The following is a 20152-nucleotide window of genomic DNA, read 5'->3' on the forward strand; positions in this document are numbered from 1 at the left end:
TACCTTATTATTATTATTCGGTAATAGCGCGCTAACTAGTTACTAAGTTAGTAGTATGTATTCGTAGTAAAGTATTCTAACCGTTATAATATATAAGAGCCCGCCTAACCTCGCGGTTATTATTATTACTAAGCTATTAATTATAATAAAAGATTTTTTATCCGTTACGAGTCGCGTATTTACTTTTTCTTCCCTCTTTTTATTCGGCGACCGTTTTGCGAATTCTTTTTTATATAACTATACTTTTCTTCTTACGATATTCTAATTCCGTATCGTTTCTTAATTATAACTCTCTTACTATACTATCGCTAAGTATTTACTAAAATATTTACTATTTCGCGTATCTAGGATATATTTAATATAAAGTATAATCCTAAAAAGGGCTTCCGTAGTCTCCGTAATAGTGCTCCTTATATACGCTACTTAGCTAGTTTATATTATAATATTAACGAGCTTATTTATATTACTAGCGCTTACGTTACTAAGTATATTATTTATTAGATTAATAAGAAGAAGTGTTCTATTATAAGTCGTTAAGTCCTCGCTAATCCGTTACTAAAATATTAGCTAACGATATTTTTTAGGTTCCCGAGGAGCTATATAGCGCCGCTTAGTTTATTTAGAATACTCTTATAGAGTTCCGCGATACTAAAGAGTAGGGTAGCCTTAACTTCTATAAGCGCGGCCGGGTTTTTTACGTCTTTAGTTATATTACTAGTACGTAAGAGAAGGTAGCCGCTTATATTACTAACCCGTTAGCGGGTAATAAGGTAAAGAAGGTCTACTTTAAATAGGCTACTCTCTAAGAGCTCGCTACTAACCGCGAGTATCTAAACTTATTAATCTCGATTATAATAAGTCGTTAGTAATCGTTTAGCGAATTTTTTTCTTATTAATTTAGATTTCTCTTCTTAAGCTAGTATCCTTAATATTAATAATAAGACTAAGATTATTTCCTACCTTAGTCGCTTTTAGCTAGCTTACCTTCGTAACGATAGCCGTACGACCGCTCTACGAAATAACTTCGACGCTCTAACTTAATACTATAAAGAGACTCCTAAGGGCGTTATTATTATACGTATCTAGGAGTTTTTTATTTTCCCTACTTTTTATAAACGCGTCGCTAAGTTCTTAGCAAATAAAGTACCTACTTATACCGTTATTATATATAGCGCTATCCCTATTTCCCGCGGTCCCGAAACTCGGACTCTTATTAAAAAGCGTACTCTTATTACTAACTATATTCCTAATAATAACGACGAGCGGGACGACTTCGGGTTTAAGTTTAATAAGTCCTAGTGCGAAGATACTAAATTTGAGGAGCTTAGTAACGACTTAGAGAATTCTCTTTTTTAGCGTCGTAATAAGCGCTACTACTTTAATATTAATAACTCGCCGACCCCTACCCGCGACGCTCTTTTTAATATAAACGAGGGTACCCTAGCCCTTAGTTATATTACTCTAGATCTTAATAAGGCTAGTATTGCGCTTTTCTCGCTCTAAGTAAAGGCTTTATAATAACTCGACGAGGCTATTACTTATATTAAAATTAAAGCCGCGGGTCGTAATAAGTAGTTTAATATTATTAAGTTCCTTACGAATATTAATATTACTAAGGTCCCTTAGCTCGACTAGGATTACGAGAGCGTCGCTTTAAATAACGTCCCCCGTCCCCGACCCGTTATTAACGATAATAGCGTTATAGCCCCTACTTCGCCTCTTACTCCGCCTCTTATTATAGCTCCCGTTATGCCTCTTATTATAGCTCCCGTTATACCTCTTATTATAGCTCCCGTTATACCTCTTATTATAGCCTCTAATAGCGACTAGGTAGCGAACGCTTTACGAACTACTATTATTAATATATATAATACTCTGCGCGACTTCGACCGCCTCCCTTTTACTTATCGTAATATTAATAAAGTTAACGGCCTTACTCTAAGTAGTTAGCTAAGTATACGTACGAAGCCTCTTTACTTCTTACTTACTAAGCGGACTATTATTACCGATTATTAAGCTTTAGAAATATACGCTAGAGTTATTATTACTACCGCTAGTATTACGTAAGTTACTCCCCTTATATAGCTAGATCTTAGCGATCTCTTAGTAACGTATTACCGAGGGTTATAATACTATATCTTTTTTTTAAGGATTGCGCTAGGCTAAATAAAAAGGGTTCTATAGTATATTATTAATTAACTTATTTTTAGTAACCTTTCGCCGCGAACTTAACGTTTATTATCCTATTTTATATATACCCTTTTCTTATAGCGTTCGAATCTATTAACTACTTCCGCTACCCTTTTAAAATGCTTAATAGGCTCCTACGTATTATACTTAGTAAGCTACTTAGCCTATTTAACGAGATATCGTAAGTTTCCTCCCTCTTTTATATCGCGACGATTTCTTTAACTTCCTAAACGTCTTACTCGTCCTCTAACTCTAAGAGATTTGCTATTTAGTTACCGACCGTTTGGCAATTTCCCTATAGCTTAAGCTAGGAAACTAGGAAAATATTATGCATTCTCTAATATTATTTTAGTAGATATACTCGGTAAGCTTATTTCCCTACCCTTTTAGCTATTATTACTTTAATATATCTCGGTACTAGTTTGTTATTTTTAAATCGTATATTCTTTATTAATAGGCCGACGACCTCTCCGTAATTAAACTCCTTTAGGGTATATTTTTTATTATAATAAGCTACTTAGCTCTTAGAGGCTTATGCCTACGCTCGCGTAGCCTAGGCCCTAATCTCTCTAATTTTCTAAACCCTTTCCCAAACCCCCTAGACTATAGCCTTATAATTAAGCATATATTTAACGTACTTAGAGTAATAGCCGTATAGTACTATATACGGGGATACTTTTATAGTAAAGTATTAACTATTATTATATATAAACTCGGCCTTTTCTAGCTGCGCTACTTACCTATTTAGCGAGCCCTTAGTATAGATCCTTAAATACTTTTTTAATATTTAATAAGTTCGCTCTGTTTAGCTATTTATTTATAAGTAATACGTAGTAAATAGTTAGCGACGTATCGCTCGTTCTTTAGCGAACTCTTTTTTAAATGCGCTTATAAAAAGCTTATCTCTATCCGTAATAATACCTTTAGGCGTACTGAACTTATATTCGACCTCTTAGTATAGGATATTTACTATTTATACTACGTTAAGTATCTTAATAATAGGTAAGAACTTTGCGAACTTTGTTATATAATAGATAATAACTACGATACTATTATACTCTGCGCCGTTACTACGAGCGCTCGGTAATAGCCCCGTAATAAAGTCTATAAATATTTCTTAAAATAGGTATGAGGGTAGTAGTAGTAATTATAGCTACCCGTACGGCTTATATCTTAGGGTTATAATTCCTAAATAATACTTATAGTTCTTAACGTATTCTTAAATATCTCGTTAGATATCTTCTTAGTAGAACTTTTTTTAGATTAGCTCGAGAGTTTTCGTAGCTCTTATATAACCTGCCCTATAGTCGTTATAATATTAATAAAGGATCTCTATCTAAAGAAACTCTACCTAAGGAATAACGAGTCTTTTTTTAAAAAATAGTATGCCCTATTTATTAAGCGAATATACTCTTAGCTCGCCGGCCGTAGTGCGAACTCTTACCGATTATAATATATAAAACTCGTCTTTAGCCTATAGTCCTTTAACGAGCTCTTTAGTTTTTAGTAAAAGATAGGAAGCGAATGCCGTTTTGCCCCTTATAAGCTCTTTTATAACGGGGCGTAGGATGTACTATTTTAGTATAATAACCCTAGCTCTATTTAACTCCTCTTTATCCTTATTAAACCGTTAACGAGCGTTTGCTAATAACTCTTTTACTTTTTTACCTCGAGTCGTTACGGTAGTAACTATTACTATTTTATTAGTATGCCCTATAATACGCTATTAATATAGGGGAGAGGATTCCCCGTCCTTAGAGCTAGCTAATATTTAGCTAGGATCGCGAAAGGAGGCCTTAACTACTTAAACGTATACCTTAATAGTATTATTTTATTTTTTTAGGCTAATTATTCTTTACTAGACGTTAGGTAGTAGTTTGCTAATAAGACGTAGTTTTTAAGCTAGCGTAAGGAGGACGTCCTTATAAAGTACTTCCCCCTCTATATAGTCTAGCCTTTTAGATAGACTGTCCGCTAGGTTCGTTTTCCCTAGTTAGTATTTTAAGTTAAAATTAAATATTAATAGTTTATATACCTACCTCGCGAGCCTTTTCTAAAGGTCCTGCGCTAGTGCGCCGATTACTCCTTTAAGTACTTAGTAGTCCGTTAGGACTATAAACTTTTATAAAAGGCCCTAAAGGTAGTAAGCTTAGTACTCTAGCCCTTTTATTATAGCGAGTAGTTCTTATTAGCCCGTAGCCTATCGCTACTCTATATCCGTAAGCTTTTGCGATTAATAAGTAACGGGTCGCTATTCTTTATTAGCCTATTATAATAAGATTATTACGATAGTTTTAACCGAAGCGTCGGTTTCTATTTATATAATACGTTATAGGTTTTAATACGTAAGTACGGTCGCCGAGGTAAAAGCGACCTTTAGCCGATTAAATACCTCGTCTATTTTTTTAGTTTATTAGAAGTCCCTTATTTACCCCTTTTCTGTTTTTAGTAATACTATTATCGGTATAACGATGCCCGAGTATTTAGTAATAAACTTCCAATAGAAGTTATAGAACCCTAAGAACACTTAGATATCCTTAATAAACTCTAGTGCCTTCTAGTCAGCGATCGTTCGCACTCGCGACGAGTTAATTTCGATTCTTTTTAATATAATAATATAACCTAGGAACTCGACCCTTTTTTAATAGAACGAGCACTTTAATAGTTTAGTAAAAAGCCCGTATAAACGTAAACGTCGGAGGACCTTCTTAATATCCTTTATATACTACTCTTTTATTATTAAGTAGATTATTAGATCGTCTATATATACTATATAATAAGTATTTAGTAAGTCGGCGAGCGCTCGGTAAATATATACTTAGAACGTTGCGGGTACGTTCGTTAGCTTAAAAAGCATAATAGTATACTCGAAGTAACCGTATCGGCTCCGGAACGCTATTTTCTATCGGTTTTCTTTTTTAATTTAGATATAGTAGTAGGTATCCCTAATATCTATTTTTAAGATCTATTTCGCTCCGCGAAGCCTATTTAGGAGCTCGCTAATAAGTAGTAGTGGGTATCGATTTTTTATAATTACCCTATTTAGCCCGCAGTAGTTTACGTAGAGGCGTAGCGTACCGTCTTTTTTTAGTATAAAGAGGATTAGTATTCTAACCTTACTAACCGAAAGTATAATACGACCGTTCGCTAGGTTCTTAGCGATATATACGCAAAGCTTATCGAGTTATTTCTTACTTAATAGATAAATAGGACTATATAGTAGTTTAGTACCCGGAACTAGGTTAATAGAGTGTTCTGCCCCGTTATATAACTGCGGTCCCTTTGCCGATTACTTATTAAACGTCTCTATTTCTAATTAAAGTTCTAGTAATAAACCCCCTCGTAGTTTAGTCTCTGTTACCCTTATGATACTTTTTATAGTAGCGATATATAATATATACGCCCTCTCGCGATTCTTAACGATATCGCGAGCTATTACCTTTAGTTCGGCGACCAAAATAGGCTCGTACGACTATATATTCGTTACTATATTAATACGAATGCCCTCCTAGCCTATCGATAGTCGTAATAATAAGAGGTCTACTATTTTTTTATCCTTATTAATTACGGCGAATAGTTACCAAATCTTCTTTAGCTACTTATAGTAGTCGATAAGGAAGAGCGTTAATTAGTAGGCTTTCCCCTAGCTTACGGCTTTACTTTAAAAGTCCCTTAATGAGGGAGCTATAGTAATAGCTGGGGTTAACCCTAAGTAGGTTACGAGCCTAGTACTAATAATATTTATCTCGGAGTATATGTCTATATTAACTTTTATTAGCCTTTTAGTAATACCTCACAGAACTATTACCCTACCCTTCGTAATTATTCTTATTAGTACCCTCTTAATACTTAGCGTAAGCGTATTAGGTATATTACCTACGCTTACTCGTTTTTTAACGAGTCGACCTCTATAACTCTCGGCTCGGTAATAACCCGTTAGACGGTTACTAACGTTAGCTTTAATCGGGGGTACGTTAGCTTATCGTCGCCCCTATCTCTCAACTTATTTTTCTAATACTTATTAAATATATAGCTTATTTTATTATACGTAAAGTACTTAATATCGCTACTACGACGCTTCTATAATAGCTTGGCGCAAGTACTCTTATTATACGGCTTTTATAATATTATTCCTAGCGAGTTCTTAGAGCCTAGCCCCTTAGAGCTCTCCTTACTCTTTTTTTTATAAAAGGGGGATATTCGACGCGGTTATTTTAATAACAGATATAGCCTCTTCTTACCATCCTTCTATAACTAGTTACCGCCCTTTTACTAATTTAATAACTATAGTTTATTAGCCTCGTAAGCTATATTACGTGCTCTCTTAATTAAGACCCTATAACGAATTAGATCGTCCTATAGCTAAGATAGTAGTCTAAAAAAGAACTAATATGCCTCTACTTTCGAATTCTCTATGTCTTTTATATTTAGGTTATAATAGATCGCTAATTACTTAGTAAGGAACTAGGTAGGGGTCTAGCCCTCTTTTAGCCTCTTCGTCCTTAGCTCTTTACGGTATTCCCGTTCTTAAGTCTCGGGGTCTACGTACTATTAATAAATAAACGCTAAGAAGTCGCCCTAGGAAAGGGGATCCTAGAGGCTCTTTTCGTAATTATACTATTATATTTATAGCAATAGGGATATCTTAAATAGGGCCTATTCGATATACTATTCTATAATACTTTCTATACGAAGCTTATTACTTACCTCTATAATAATAATCTAGTCTGCTACCTAGGTACTCATAGACTTTTTTCCGATCGGTTTATAATTATAAAAAGGAGGCTTTTTATATTCTCGTTAACTTAAATACGTCGCTAGCCGCTCAGTAAGCTATCGGACGAGCTCCTCGTATTAACGCTATTCTTAGTTTCGATTTTTAACTATTATTTCTATCGTTTTATAAAAGTAGGTTATTATTAAGCCCATAGGGTCTACTAAACTAGCTATCTTAATATTACCCGCGCCTTTATACGCGCCTTAACCTCGTACGTCTAGCGATCGGTTACTAATAAACGCCCCGTTTATAATAAATAAGGTCTTCGGAGTATTAATAGGGTAACTAGCCCGTAAAGGTAATCTACCCCGATTATCTTCTTTATTTAGCTCTTCTATAAACGCTAGTATTCGGGTAGGACTCGCCCTATAATAAGCTCGTTCTCCTAAATAAAATAGGATTAAATAGTCGACTCTAAATAGCTATAGCTCGTCGGCACTAATAGCTCTTCGCTAACGGCTAGGCATTATTTTATTAACGTTCCGTTCGTTTCTATAATCTATTATTACCTATACTAGTTACTCCGTAAAAATAAAAGCTTTAGAATTATAAAAAATTAGGCTATAAGTACTTAACTAGCGAGGCTATAATATAAGTATAGGTATATTATAAAACTAAAGCTTATAGAGTCCTTCATAAGGGCTCTGCTTCTTAAAAAGTTCTTTTATAATAAGATCCGTACACCGGTCGCTAAGTTATCAGCATCCTATCGCCGGCCGCATCCCGAATCCATTATAGTCTCTTAGCTTAATAACTCTTATAAAGTTACTTTTATTATTAAATAAAAATATTTATATTTAAAAATCCCCTTTTTTAATCGTATAGTACTTTTTTATATTATATTATTAAGCTCGTTCGTTATACTAATTAATTAAGTAGGTAGTCGTTATATAAGTATTTTTTTTTACTAATTTAACTAGTTAATTTTTAATTACGGGCCGGCTATAGAAAAATTATTTAATAAAACAGCTACTCGGGGTAATAATCAAAGGCTAGTTACTTAAGTAGTTCTATTAATTAACGTATTTTAATATAATAAACGTTAACTTTTTATAAATAATAAAGGGCTACGATTACTTAATTCTGTATAGTATTCGAGAATCGCCTCTTTTTTTATTTATTTTTATAAAGTTAATTAATATAAATCTCCTATCTTATATAGTATTAAAAAGTCGTCTTTTTTATGTAATAAAATACTTTACTAATCTATAATAATAAAATTTAATTACTAATTAGTATTAATATTCCTATTATAGAGTAATTAGTTTAAACCGTAATTAATAAAGAGATTAATTAAATTATATAAATATTTACGTAGTAAGTATAAAAAGGAGGTTCTAACCGTAGGTTAGGCTAGCTACGATAATCGTAAATAGGGCCCCTAATTGGCCCCTGCGCAGTCGGCTATATGCCGCGGTCGAATTGGACTTCTAATCCGACACCTAGCCTACCGTGCCTACGTCGGCCCCCAGAGCCCCGGAATGGATTTGTGCGACTTCACGCAAGACAATACGGGAGGGCGAGCCAGCGATTGGGCAACACTGCCAGAAGCTGGTATGATGGGCTGGGAACTAAAGTCCACTACTACGGAAGAAACCCTGTCTTTGCCCTGCCAGTCTAGCGAAATGTCCCGCGATCCTTCAAGCCAACATTGATATGATCCAATTGTGCGGTCTTGAATGCGAAGTACGAGCCGAACCAATGCCTACTTGTATGTCACTCGTGTCTCATCCCACCGGCAAATATAGTTAACCCAGCATCAGGGTCTGGGCCCACACTCTTCAGCCCGATCTGATCTTCTTCTCACGCTTCATACCTACACTAGGAACGGGTAACCAACGAATCCAGAGCATTTGCACCTGGCTGTTCTATCGTCTACAGCAGCACTCAGCAAGTGCGATGAAACAAGATGGCGGCTGAGCTTTACTTTGAGCAATGCTGGGCTATTCTGAGCACCATCGGCATCTCGAACGTTTTCCTGGGCTTCATCGTCATCAGCATCACGAAATTCTCAAGCATCGCGCTGGTCCCGATTATCACGAGCATGGCCTGTGCCATCGCGAATGGGCTATGTTTCCGAATATTCTACACGGATAGTTCACCATTGGACAGGGCGCTCGCGTCCGCGTTCGCCGATACTTTCTGGCTGGTACAACATCAGCCTGACCCCTGACCGCGAGTTCCATGATTAACACCCAGTCCAGGTCCAAGAAGCCGGCATATCATTCTACTCGTACGCCATGTTGACTCACATGTTGACAGGCCGCAGTCGGACAATTTACCTGACGGCTTTCTGGATTCTGTTTGCCGGCATCACCGGCCTTCGCGGCACGATCTTGATAGCTCGAGTCGTGGGCATATACGACGAAACCAACAACACTGCCTCGAAGGTTGTCGACTTTGCTCACGTCGGGTATTTTGTGCTCCTGGCGCTTCTGGAATGTCTGAGCGCCTTCTACTTACTCCGGAAATTCGCGTCGACAAAGAAGAGGTCGTTGAGGGCTGCGCTGAACATTAGCTTGTGGGGTCACTTGATGCGCAGCACGGAGATACGAGTGTCTTCTCTGGCATTGATCGGGGTGTCGAGGTCCATCACCTACACTTTCCACCCGTCGCTACTGAACACGCCTACCACGACTCCCAGACAGATCGACCGATTTGTGTACACCTTGGAATGCATCTTTCCTGTCATTCTTTAGTGAGTCTTGCTATCGTTTCGCAAATGGGGTCTATTTCATTGGCTTACCTTTACATGGCAGTTTCGATCTGTTAGCTTGCAAAATCCAGTCCGAGAGTCATGGAGCAATAAACAGCTATAACATACGGCACGTGGAAACACCAAACATCTTGAGAGATTCTGTTACTGGCGAGCTCAGCAGTACAATCTCGCCGTCGTCAGAAAAGCCTCTTGAGAGTTGTAGAGAAAGTAGAAGATAGGGTTAACGTTCGAAGCTATGTGGCTTGAGAAGTTTGACTGAAAATTTGTTACTGGACTGCTGCAGGTGATAACCGCACCTTGCATGAGTTGCATTCGTGGTCTTACTTATTCTGGCAGGCTCCTAGCCGTATCTCAAATCACACCTTGCTGGACTGCATGTTCCCCGGGCACAGTTCCCGAAGCCACCTCGGGTTGACGTAGTCTAGCTAAGACAGCGTAACTTGAGTGGGCCTATTGCCGAACCCCTCTTGCAAAACCCCTGCATAGGTGCGGTGAGTTGATGAACTATCATACTCTGCATCATAGTTACGATATGTCCCCACTCAAAGTTCCATTACAATCGGCATCTATGTATACCAGGTATTTGACGCAAGGAGGCCCCCCATTTCTCGATCGGTGACCGAGCCTCACGGCTATACTTCCCGAACTCCGAGAAGCAGAACATCATCCTGGCTCTGCCCTGTAGAGCTCCTGATTAGAAGGTAGCGGTGACTATCAATGCTATGTGGCATTGAGCCCCACAAGAGTCTAGTGCAACGAGTTTATTGAAGTTGAACCCGATAGGTCCGCCGCTCTGCTGACAACTCAGACCGGACTTTTAGTGTAGGTGTCAGAGATTCTTCACATAACACAGCCGCAAGACGCGACGTTGAAAATGTGGATCACTAATACGGGTAGATGAAACAAGGTTTTGTTTGATCGTTTCACTGATAGGGTGCCTCTAAGTCTAATAAAGCGGAACTGCAGATCGGCTAGAATAGGGGTACCACAAAACCAAAGTGAACATGTTCGAATTGTGCCCCCACGTGCCTCTGACTCTTCGACTACTCTAGAATACGAAAGCTCAGGAGACAAGCTTCATTCAGTCTCCACAACCAATGTAGATGCAACTCTTGCTGCAATGCTGCCGCATCCCTTGACGACATGGATCTATGCGCGGATAACAGATGCTACGCAGTAAACAGCACCAAACCGCTGACACGTGTAATCGTGGCGCCTCGAGCAATCGTAGTTGGTATTTCCTGTCTAAAGCCTACAACCTAGGAGAGACTTGATGCCTTGTTGAGGATACTACTACGTAAGAAGCTGTTGCACTTCCGGTGGGCCGCGATGTTGTATGCTTGACAAAGAAATTGGGCACTGCTGCATGTAATGATCCGCTCATAACCGCTCATCTGTGAGCGTTGCGTAAAGATTTATCCTCACACCCTTGATCAAATTCTCCTCATGTTTTGTGTTCGAGTTTGCGGGAATCTCAAGGCGGCCGAAGCCTGACAAGGGTCTAATGATTGTGGTGGGGACAATCACTCAACTGCCGGCTGAGGGAGGTTTGAGAATAGACGACGTACTGTAATTATCAATGAACTTTTCAGGTTTTGATTATCCTGTAACACTAGAAATTTACTGCCAAATCTATCCCCTCGTTCCTGAACGATAGTCTTTGGGGAGGCAGAGCTGTAGTTTGCTAGAGGCCGCCTTGCCTATGATCCCGAATTTCCCAAAGTGACACAAGAAAAGAAATTGAGGCCAGCCCGGCCGTGTGATAACACTGCATCTTATGTCCCACTGGTTTGCCTGTCGTGATCCGTCTTCTCTATTGCGACTTTGCGGTCAATATCTATCACGAGATTAGGTTAGCAGGAAAGATACCAGTCGATGAGGGAAAGCGTTCATACCCCTCCCGAGCCCATGCTGTTCCGGTTCTTCCGCTTGCGCCAGAATATCAACCCAGCCATTGCTAGAATAGATGCCGCCGCTGTTTTGAAACGGGTCAGTTTATGGCAACATTACCAGGTTCCAAATTGTTGTCTCTCTTACCGATGCCCCCGAGCACCCCAAGGACGGCAACACCAGAACCACTGGTGAAGGAAACGCCTTGCGTTGAGCCGATGGCTGATGGTTGAGGTTGAGGTTGGGGCTTGCTTCCACTGTCGCCGTTCAGGTCATTTGACGGTAGAGGGACAGATGGTGCAGTCACTGTGATCGTCTGGGGCGCAGCGGTGACAAATACTGTGTTTGTAGGGCTTGGAATGACTGAGATTTGAGGTCTCGTTGTTGTGATGAACACTGTAGTTTTTGATATCGACACGCTTGGGCGAAGAGTTGGTGACTTTGGGGGTGCGCTAGAGATTGGCGTTGAAGGAGGAGTAATAGCCCTTGGTGGTGCGCTCGATGAGGGTAATACCGCAGGCTGAGTGGTCGTTGGGATCTGAGGAAGCGTATCCGCTGGACCATTGGATGGAAGAGGAACATGAGTAGATGTTGTGGTGGTTCGCTCAGGAGCTGGGAGCATAGGAATTTCAGAGCCTATGAGAGGTCTGTTCGGAGTCAGAGGTCCTGGCGACTTCACGGCTCGCTCTTGATGTTGTTCTGGATCTTGGACTTGATCTTGGTCTTGAGGAATGTCGAGCCGAAGTTTGGGAGGAGGACCTCTCCTACGGTTCATCGAAAGGCCAACCATGTTGTTCCAATTAGCTGTAAGTCTGTGTGGTTGATAACTGTGAAGAGAATGTTAGTTTTTTGGGTGTTCAGTCATTTTAGACCAGAGCGGGAGAGGCGTTTGACTTACACGGATGAACTGTCAATCCCAGAGCGATGGGTTCGGTGGACCCCGTGGGATACCTATCCAAGATTCTGAGGCTGGCATGCCATGTTTCTGAGACGAGACGACTGGACTTCTCATGAAAGGACTTGGCAGCGGTAAAGTAGCCGGTCTATCAGTTGCTTAGTTGAATCCACGTGGTGGACCGATCAAAGGAGGGCTTGAGCGTCATGAGGGGACTGTGGCAGATCTTGGAGGCATATGTGGGAGAGTGGGATCCGGAGGGGGTCGCCTGTCGTAGATATCGGCCTGTTGTCGTTGTCATTGACATATCGTGCCCAAGCTGTCGCAGGGATTGTCTATTCTTGGCATGGATTGTCTTTGCTTTCTCTCCATTTTCTCTACCTCTTGCCATCTTCGTCTGAGACTTCCCTGCGCGGGTGCGGACGTGTATACTTCAAAATCTGCCGCCGCAAAACCTATCAGCCCGGCAGGCGTTTTAGGCTCGGCGCTACATCCTGGAACAAGTTTCACGCTTACTGGACAACGGACCAGTAATATCCCGTAGCGAGCACGGGTTTGCGTATAACACAACTGGTTCAGAGGGCATTGGGTCCAGAGTCAGCTCTAATCTTTTGCGGCCCCTTCGCCCCGGGACGTGGCCTAGCCGCAAATCACCCTTGGTCGATCAATAACTCTCGAGGCTCGATAAACCTTGTGCCAGTTCACTGAACTTATTTTTGGCAGTATCTGCGGGCTGTGTGGGATGATGTGTCTTGACGTGACGTCGGCAACTGGTTGCCGTTGAACCCCAGGGCGGCCACGGCCCCATCTTCCTGAAGTCGAGGAATTCTGCTGCAAGAGCCGGTGTTAGTCTGAAAATGAACTCCGCAAATTGTCTTGGCCTCAGATAGTGTTACTCTGAGAGTGAACTGTGCTTGGTTTGTGGATAATCGGGTCTCCCGAGGAGAGAGAGGATCTGTCAAATATCATCAACAGTGGTTCCTCTTGGAAATCGTCGTATCTCCTTCAGACCAAAAAGAGAACGACAAGACCTTCATTTTGACATCTCAGTCGAAGGCGCTCAAGCAACAACGCCAAACTCCTCACAGCCATGGAACGCCCTAGCAGTGAGACCTTGGAGTCTCGAGCCGCGAGACCCAGCATAGCCAGAAGGATCTCTGCCACAGCCATGGGCGGCTTGCACCTTCTCACTAGCGACACTGAACTCTCTCAAGACCGAGACCACGACGAGTACATTTCGCCAACGAGGACGTCCGTCAGAGACCGCTCGAGATCTCTCAGCAGGAGTCTCAGCGTTGCCAGCTCGCGCAGCAGCAACTCGTCCATCTTTTTCGGCCGGCCGAACTCACTGCCTTCCATCACGGAGAGCGAGAATGATCCCCACGGCACTGAGTTCCGTGACCCGTTTGCGGATCAAAACTCAATAGAAGGTCATTCTGCTCCGCGTGAAGCTCAGAACCCGTTCGACGACAACAGCAGTGGCGATGAAGGAACTGCCGTACAGGAGCTGGAGCCAGAACCGCCTTACCACGTCTTCACGAAGAAGCAGAAATGGGTTGTTATCGTCATCATCGGAGCCGCCGGATTGTTCTCTGGTCTTTCTTCCAATATCTATTTCCCAGCTCTCGATACGATCGCACGGGTAAGTCCTGTTCATTCAGCCGGAATCCTCGGAAATTCTCTAATTCACGAAATCTCATAGGATCTCAATGTCAGCTCGCAGATGGTTTCTCTGACCATCACGTCGTACTTGATCATTCAAGGCATCTCCCCGCTAATTTGAGGCTCGATCTCGGATGCTCTGGGCAGAAGGCCAATCTACATCGCCTCGTTCGCCGTGTACATCATTGCCAACATCGGACTGAGCTTCTCTCCCAATTTCACAGTTCTTCTGCTCTTCAGGGGCTTGCAAGCCGCCGGAAGTGCCTCAACCGTGAGCATTGGTAAGTTACATACGGGAAAATACAACCCTTTGTTTTCTCCCTTGAACCTCTAAATTTAGCCAAGAAAAAGTCGTCGTAATTCCTTTTGCTGACCTGTGCAACAGGAAACGGCGTGATCCAGGATATTTCTCCCCCGGCTGAACGGGGAGCATTTATTAGTTTCTACCAGGCGAGTAAGTCACTATGGGCCCTATCGCTGTTTCACACGCATTACGGTGTTTTGCTCGGTGACTCGGTTTTATCTCCTGGTGAGCTCGGAGCTAACACCTCGTAGTCCGAAACTTCAGCATAGCAGTCGGGCCTGTGCTCGGCGGCCTGCTCGCCAACTTCCTCGGGTTCCGGTCCATCTTTGTCTTTCTCCTGATTCTTTCTTCTATAGTCACCTTGGTGATTGTGTTTTGGCTGCCTGAAACCATGCGGAGCATTGCCGGGAACGGCTCGCTTCGTTTGGGTGGCATTTACAAGCCGATCATATGGTACCTTGGCAAGGAGCCAGAGTACCTCGAAGACCCGGATGAACCCATTCCGCGGAAGAAGGTGACATTGATGACCTTTGTGGAACCGTTGCGGCTGTTGATTCAGAAGGACATTTTGATCAACTTGGTGTTTGGTGGCGTGGTCTATACCATATGGACTATGGTCACGTCGAGCACCACCATCCTGTTCAAGGAGCTGTTCGGACTTAGTGACTTACAAACGGGTCTCGCATTTCTACCTAATGGTAAGTAACCTTCCCACCTTCACCTTCTTTCTCCCTTATCAAAAAGGAGACTCGCTTACATGTAGGACAGGACTTGGAACCATTGTTGGATCCGCAATCGTGGGCAAGCTAATGACAAAAGACTATCTCGAGATGGAAGAAGAGTACAAGACATCTCATAACATAACAGGAACAGAAAAGCTCTCAGGGAAGAACATGCCCGCTGAGTTCCCCATAGAGCGCGCCCGCCTTCGTCGTCTCCCCTGGATCGTCCTCATCTTCGTCGCTTCCACAGGCGGCTACGGCCTCTCCCTCAACTTCCCCTCCATCACTTCGCGATCAGGCTGGATCGCAGTCCCACTCGTCCTCCAGTTCTTCATCGCTGCGACCAGCAACGCCGTCTTTGCCCTCAATCAGACCCTCGTCACCGACCTGTGTCCTGGAAAGGGTGCTAGTGCCACCGCGATTAATAACTTGGTCAGGTGCGGTCTGGGAGCTATTGGCGTCGCGTTGGTAGACAACTTTGTTGCCACCACGGGGCCTGGCGCCGCGTTCTTGGGCTTGGCCCTCGTCACGGTTGCCGTTGGGCCGTTGGCGGTGATACACTGGTACTGGGGACAGACTTGGAGGGCGGCGAGGATGAGGGAGAAGACGTCGAACAACGAGAAGGCATGAGGCCACAAAGTCTCTGCGTTGCATTAGTCGTCACACCTTGTGGCTTGGTGAGGCCGCGTCTGTGACGCCTACCGGTCGATGCATTATCATAAGTCTGTAGCGTTGAGCGTGCATGATTTGGTGATTCTGCGAAAGGAAGTTGAACATCATATTTTGGGCAAAACAAAAAGCAGGATAGAACTCCATAGATTTACATTCCATAGCAGTGTTAGCGGCGGCATCAAGAGTCCACCTAGTTTCACACTTGCACAACTAGAAAATTTCTCGCTTCGTCCCCTTTATCTTCTCTTCAATACAAGGATAAAATTCGATCCTCTTTGGTGTACAACAGGGAACGTGAGTGCCGAGTCTTGGCGGAAACGAGGTGTTTGACACATGGGTCCGGGGAGAAATCGTGTAAAACCATTGGTTCATGGGCCTCCTTTCCCACACACGATGAGCAGCACACAACCTGACACCCAACTCATGCTGCCAAGCAGTCTGTCGGCTTTCGAGCCATTTCGCTTTCGGGAAAGAAACCTGACAGTTCATACATCTGGATCGATCGTATGCTGAGGTTTGAGAACGAATTCAAGCTATACTTGGAAGAAGTCTCCCCATTCTCGGGTATGAGCCCTTGGCTAGTGCATCTATCCCGAGATTTTGGCTGGCACAAATTTCCCGAACATGATTCGGTATCCCGATGTCGCATACCCGAGCGGGGTTCATCTTATCTATAGTCCACGAAGAACACACAACATTGACAGAAGCGGTCAGATCGGACCTGGTTCCGCGGCAAAGTTCGCCAGTATTTAATCCATCAATTGATTGGAAAGGTATGCGGATGTTCCTATCTCCTCTTGTTCATCGATGAAAGACTAACCAGCAAGACGTGAAGCATCTTTAGACTGTGTACTCCGCAATTGAGCAATCATGGTGGAACTCCAACAAAACGGGGAGGCAGCTCAGCCTGCGGCGAACATCGAGCAGCAATTGAACACATACGTCGAACAGTATGTCGCAAAGAACCAGGGCTCGCTGCAAGTCAACAAGACAGCCTCAGGGTCGCTACCTGGGGGTACAACTAGATCCGTGCTGCATTACCTGCCTTTCCCATTGGCTTTCTCCGGAGGCCACGACTGTCACCTGATATCCGTGGACGGCGCCGAGTACCTCGACTTCGTGTCCGAATATTGCGCCGGTATGTTCGGCCACTCTCACCCAGACATCATCGCTGCGATCAACAGCGTTACCAAGTCGGGATTCACTCTGGGCGGGCCGAGTCCCAAGGAGGGCGAATTGGCTGCCCTATTGGCTGAGAGATTCCAGAGCGTCGATGCCATCAGGTTTTGCAATTCGGGAACTGAAGCGAACACCATGGCGATTGGTACGGCGTTGCATTTCATTGGAAGAAAGAAGGAAGGCTGTAACAGTTCCTCGAGCCCGACATCTTTCGCTAAATCATGCCCCACGCTCAGGTCTTGGTGTTTGAAGATGGTTATCACGGTGGCACATTAGCTTTCACGCCCAACAACCCGCTGATTCTTCCCCACGATTTCGCGTACGGCCGATACAACGACATTGAGTATACCCGATCGCAAATCAGCGACGATATCGGCATCATCATTGTGGAACCGATGCAAGGCGCAGCGGGAATGCTTGAGGGGTCAAAAGAGTTCCTCCAGTTCCTCCGCGACGAAGCCACGCGCATCGGCGCCATCCTCATCTTTGACGAGGTCATCACCTCGCGACTCAACTACGGCGGCTTGCAAGACATCTACGGCATCACGCCGGACATGACCACCGTCGGCAAGCACTTCGGCGGGGGCTTCTCGTTTGGCGCGTTTGGTGGGCGCAAGGACATCATGGACCTGTACGACCCACAGGGACCGCGGAGTCTCTTCCATTCGGGAACATGGAACAACAACGTCTTCTCCATGACGGCGGGTGTCGCTGCCACCAAGCTTTTGTCGAGAACGGCGCTTGAGAGGAACAATGAGCTGGGGAACAAGCTTCGCGACGAGCTGCGTGAGGTGTTCGGCTCCAAGGATGCGTCCATTGTCAAGCTGACTGGCTATGGGAGTGCGATTGGCTTGCACTTCCAGGGCCCTTCGGCAGGTAAGTTGCAGGATCTCTTCTTCTTTTACCTTCTCAGTAAGAGGATATACGTCGGACGTCGTGGATTCCTTGCGCTGAACCTTACTCATGGGGAAGAGCATATCAACAAGGTTCTGGATGCGGTCAAGGACTTCTGCGCAGAAATGTTGTAAGAGATCTTTGTAAGCTTCAGCCTTTGATTTCGGCCCAGACCAAAGGCATGTTGGCGTCGACATGCTGCCAGCTCATAGACAATGTCAAAATAAATGCTGTCGATTTCACCCTCTCCCTCACTCGGTTGCCGCAATTTCCACATATCGTCGTCCGCTTGGGTCATTCTTTTCAAGCCAGAGGTTATGGCCTAGGCTTTAACTAACCGCCGATATCCTCTCCAATATCCTTTCTTGGCATCACCAACCTCCTCGTCATGATACTTAGAAAGGAAGGTTGATAGCGCAGCATTGGCTTTTGCTTGGCAACCCAAGAGTAACGTGGTATCAACTGCAATTCCAACCTTTATCCGCTTCGGACCCAGCATCCAAATGCCCCCTTGACCCCTGTTTATCGGCGCAGATCAGCCTATCGCGCGGGGTAAACAACGCCAACACCGGCACGGTGGTTGGAGCGACCGTGCTCTTTATTAAAGCCTCCCTCCGCAAACCGGTCGGCCAGTCTCATCTCATCCTACTTGCGCCATCCTCACTCATTCTGGCAAGTAGCCGCCAAGCTCATGCTATCGAGCCATTGAGCCCCTCTCATCTTCCCCTTGGACCTTCAATCACTAATCCGGCATCGTCTCCGGAAGCCGCCCACAATGCCGGACCTCCGCCCCCGCACCCTCGCCCCACTCCTCCTCTCCCTTCTCACCGGGCACCGCGTCCTCGGTCAAGCATCGCCGGGGTTTCCCATGGTCATCAACACCTGGGGCGGCCCCTTCACAGCAGCCACAGACGCCGCCTACCAGGCACTCGTCAAGCCGGGCACCTCGGCACTCGACGCCGTCGAGATCGGCTGCGCGACCTGCGAGGCGAACCAGTGCGACGGCAGCGTCGGCTTCGGCGGCTCCCCCGGCGAGAACTGCGAGACCACCCTCGACGCCATGATCATGGACGGCGTTACCATGAAGTCCGGCTCCGTTGCCGCCTTGCGCCGCGTCAAGAACGCCATTGGCGTCGCTCGCCACGTGCTCGAGTATACCTCGCACACTATGCTGGCCGGCGACCTCGCGACGGAATTCGCCATTGAGAACGGCTTCGTCGCCGAGAGCTTGACTACCGAGGCCTCGGCGGAGCGGTGCGCCGCGTGGCGGGCCGGGAACTGCCAGTCGAATTACAGGCAGAACGTCACGCCGGATCCCAAGGCCGCGTGCGGGCCGTACACGCCCGTGGAGCTCGACTCCAGCTCTTCTGGCTACTTTGACCTCATTGCGCCGAATTCAGCGCAGGCGTCACACGACACCATCTCCATGATGGCTCTGGATGCGAATGGGATCATGGCGGCTGGTACCTCTACCAATGGAGCCTCATTCAAGGTACCCGGGCGCGTCGGCGACGGCCCGATCACAGGCTCCGGTTCTTACGTTGACGGTGATGTCGGAGCATGCGGCGCGACTGGCGACGGCGACATCATGATGCGTTTCTTGCCCTGTTATCAGGCTGTGGAGAGCATGCGACGGGGAATGAGTCCTCAGGAGGCAGCGAGAGATGCCGTAGTTCGCATGGTAAAGAAGTATCCGGCCGTATCGAGCGGTATTGTGGTTGTCAACAACAAGGGTGAACACGGCGGTGCTGGGTCTGGGTGGACTTTTACGTATGCCTTCAGAGGTGGTAAGATGAACGCTACTGAAGTTGTGACTGTACCGCCCGTTGTTGTCACCCGATCTTTGCGCGTCGAGTCAGAATTGAGGTAGAAAAGGCTTGGGTCTACTCCATGTGAAAGTTGTTGATGAATAGATCTTATTTAATCGTACCCCCGGACAGACCGAGACTCGACTTCGTAATGAATGACCAAGTTTTCTTCAACACAAGATCCAGACTCTCTGCGCTACATGGGCCATATCCGGCTATGCACAACGCTCGACTCGTCGAATGAGATTCAACTCCAAAAGACGTCAAAGCAAGGTTGTCTATCATCATTGTGGGGTTGCAGCACACCATTGCCATGCCTGGCTTTCGCTAGCTAACTTGCAGGACGGCCGGCCAATCTAAACATTTGAGGACCTGGTCGATAAAACTATCTACCGATATCGCAAAATCCTGTCTTCTTGGCAGTTCAAATATTCTCTCTT

At 44.6% G+C, this 20152-nt stretch overlaps 6 protein-coding genes across 6 annotated transcripts; 5 read left to right on the plus strand and 1 right to left on the minus strand.

Annotated features, from left to right (window-relative positions):
• Positions 1-8448: 8448 nt before the first annotated feature.
• On the plus strand, positions 8449-8802 carry CLUP02_15351 (uncharacterized protein; the record flags this gene model as incomplete). Its single annotated transcript, XM_049294275.1, has 3 exons — positions 8449-8521; positions 8589-8678; positions 8753-8802. 3 exons carry the CDS (start codon positions 8449-8451, stop codon positions 8800-8802), a joined length of 213 nt encoding a protein of 70 aa, XP_049151421.1.
• A 74-nt stretch (positions 8803-8876) lies between these two features.
• CLUP02_15352 (uncharacterized protein) lies at positions 8877-10866 on the plus strand (the record flags this gene model as incomplete). The annotated part of the gene is made up of 8 exons (XM_049294276.1): positions 8877-9116; positions 9172-9665; positions 9727-9884; positions 9970-10102; positions 10235-10367; positions 10422-10436; positions 10513-10579; positions 10739-10866. 8 exons carry the CDS (start codon positions 8877-8879, stop codon positions 10864-10866), a joined length of 1368 nt encoding a protein of 455 aa, XP_049151422.1.
• Positions 10867-11499: 633 nt separating this feature from the next.
• CLUP02_15353 (uncharacterized protein) lies at positions 11500-12366 on the minus strand (the record flags this gene model as incomplete). Its single annotated transcript, XM_049294277.1, has 3 exons — positions 11500-11523; positions 11582-11661; positions 11724-12366. The coding sequence occupies 3 exons, from the start codon at positions 12364-12366 to the stop codon at positions 11500-11502; spliced, it is 747 nt and encodes a 248-aa protein (XP_049151423.1).
• A 1195-nt stretch (positions 12367-13561) lies between these two features.
• Positions 13562-15789, plus strand: CLUP02_15354 (major facilitator superfamily transporter; the record flags this gene model as incomplete). Its single annotated transcript, XM_049294278.1, has 6 exons — positions 13562-14113; positions 14174-14217; positions 14281-14414; positions 14519-14662; positions 14689-15135; positions 15206-15789. 6 exons carry the CDS (start codon positions 13562-13564, stop codon positions 15787-15789), a joined length of 1905 nt encoding a protein of 634 aa, XP_049151424.1.
• A 912-nt stretch (positions 15790-16701) lies between these two features.
• Positions 16702-18038, plus strand: CLUP02_15355 (aminotransferase class-III; the record flags this gene model as incomplete). The annotated part of the gene is made up of 2 exons (XM_049294279.1): positions 16702-17194; positions 17287-18038. The coding sequence occupies 2 exons, from the start codon at positions 16702-16704 to the stop codon at positions 18036-18038; spliced, it is 1245 nt and encodes a 414-aa protein (XP_049151425.1).
• A 641-nt stretch (positions 18039-18679) lies between these two features.
• Positions 18680-19774, plus strand: CLUP02_15356 (asparaginase; the record flags this gene model as incomplete). The annotated part of the gene is made up of 1 exon (XM_049294280.1): positions 18680-19774. The coding sequence occupies one exon, from the start codon at positions 18680-18682 to the stop codon at positions 19772-19774; it is 1095 nt and encodes a 364-aa protein (XP_049151426.1).
• Between the last annotated feature and the right edge of the window lie 378 nt (positions 19775-20152).

The sequence above is a fragment of the Colletotrichum lupini genome, chromosome 8 (genome assembly GCF_023278565.1).
Source record: "Colletotrichum lupini chromosome 8, complete sequence".
Lineage (NCBI taxonomy): Eukaryota > Fungi > Ascomycota > Sordariomycetes > Glomerellales > Glomerellaceae > Colletotrichum > Colletotrichum lupini.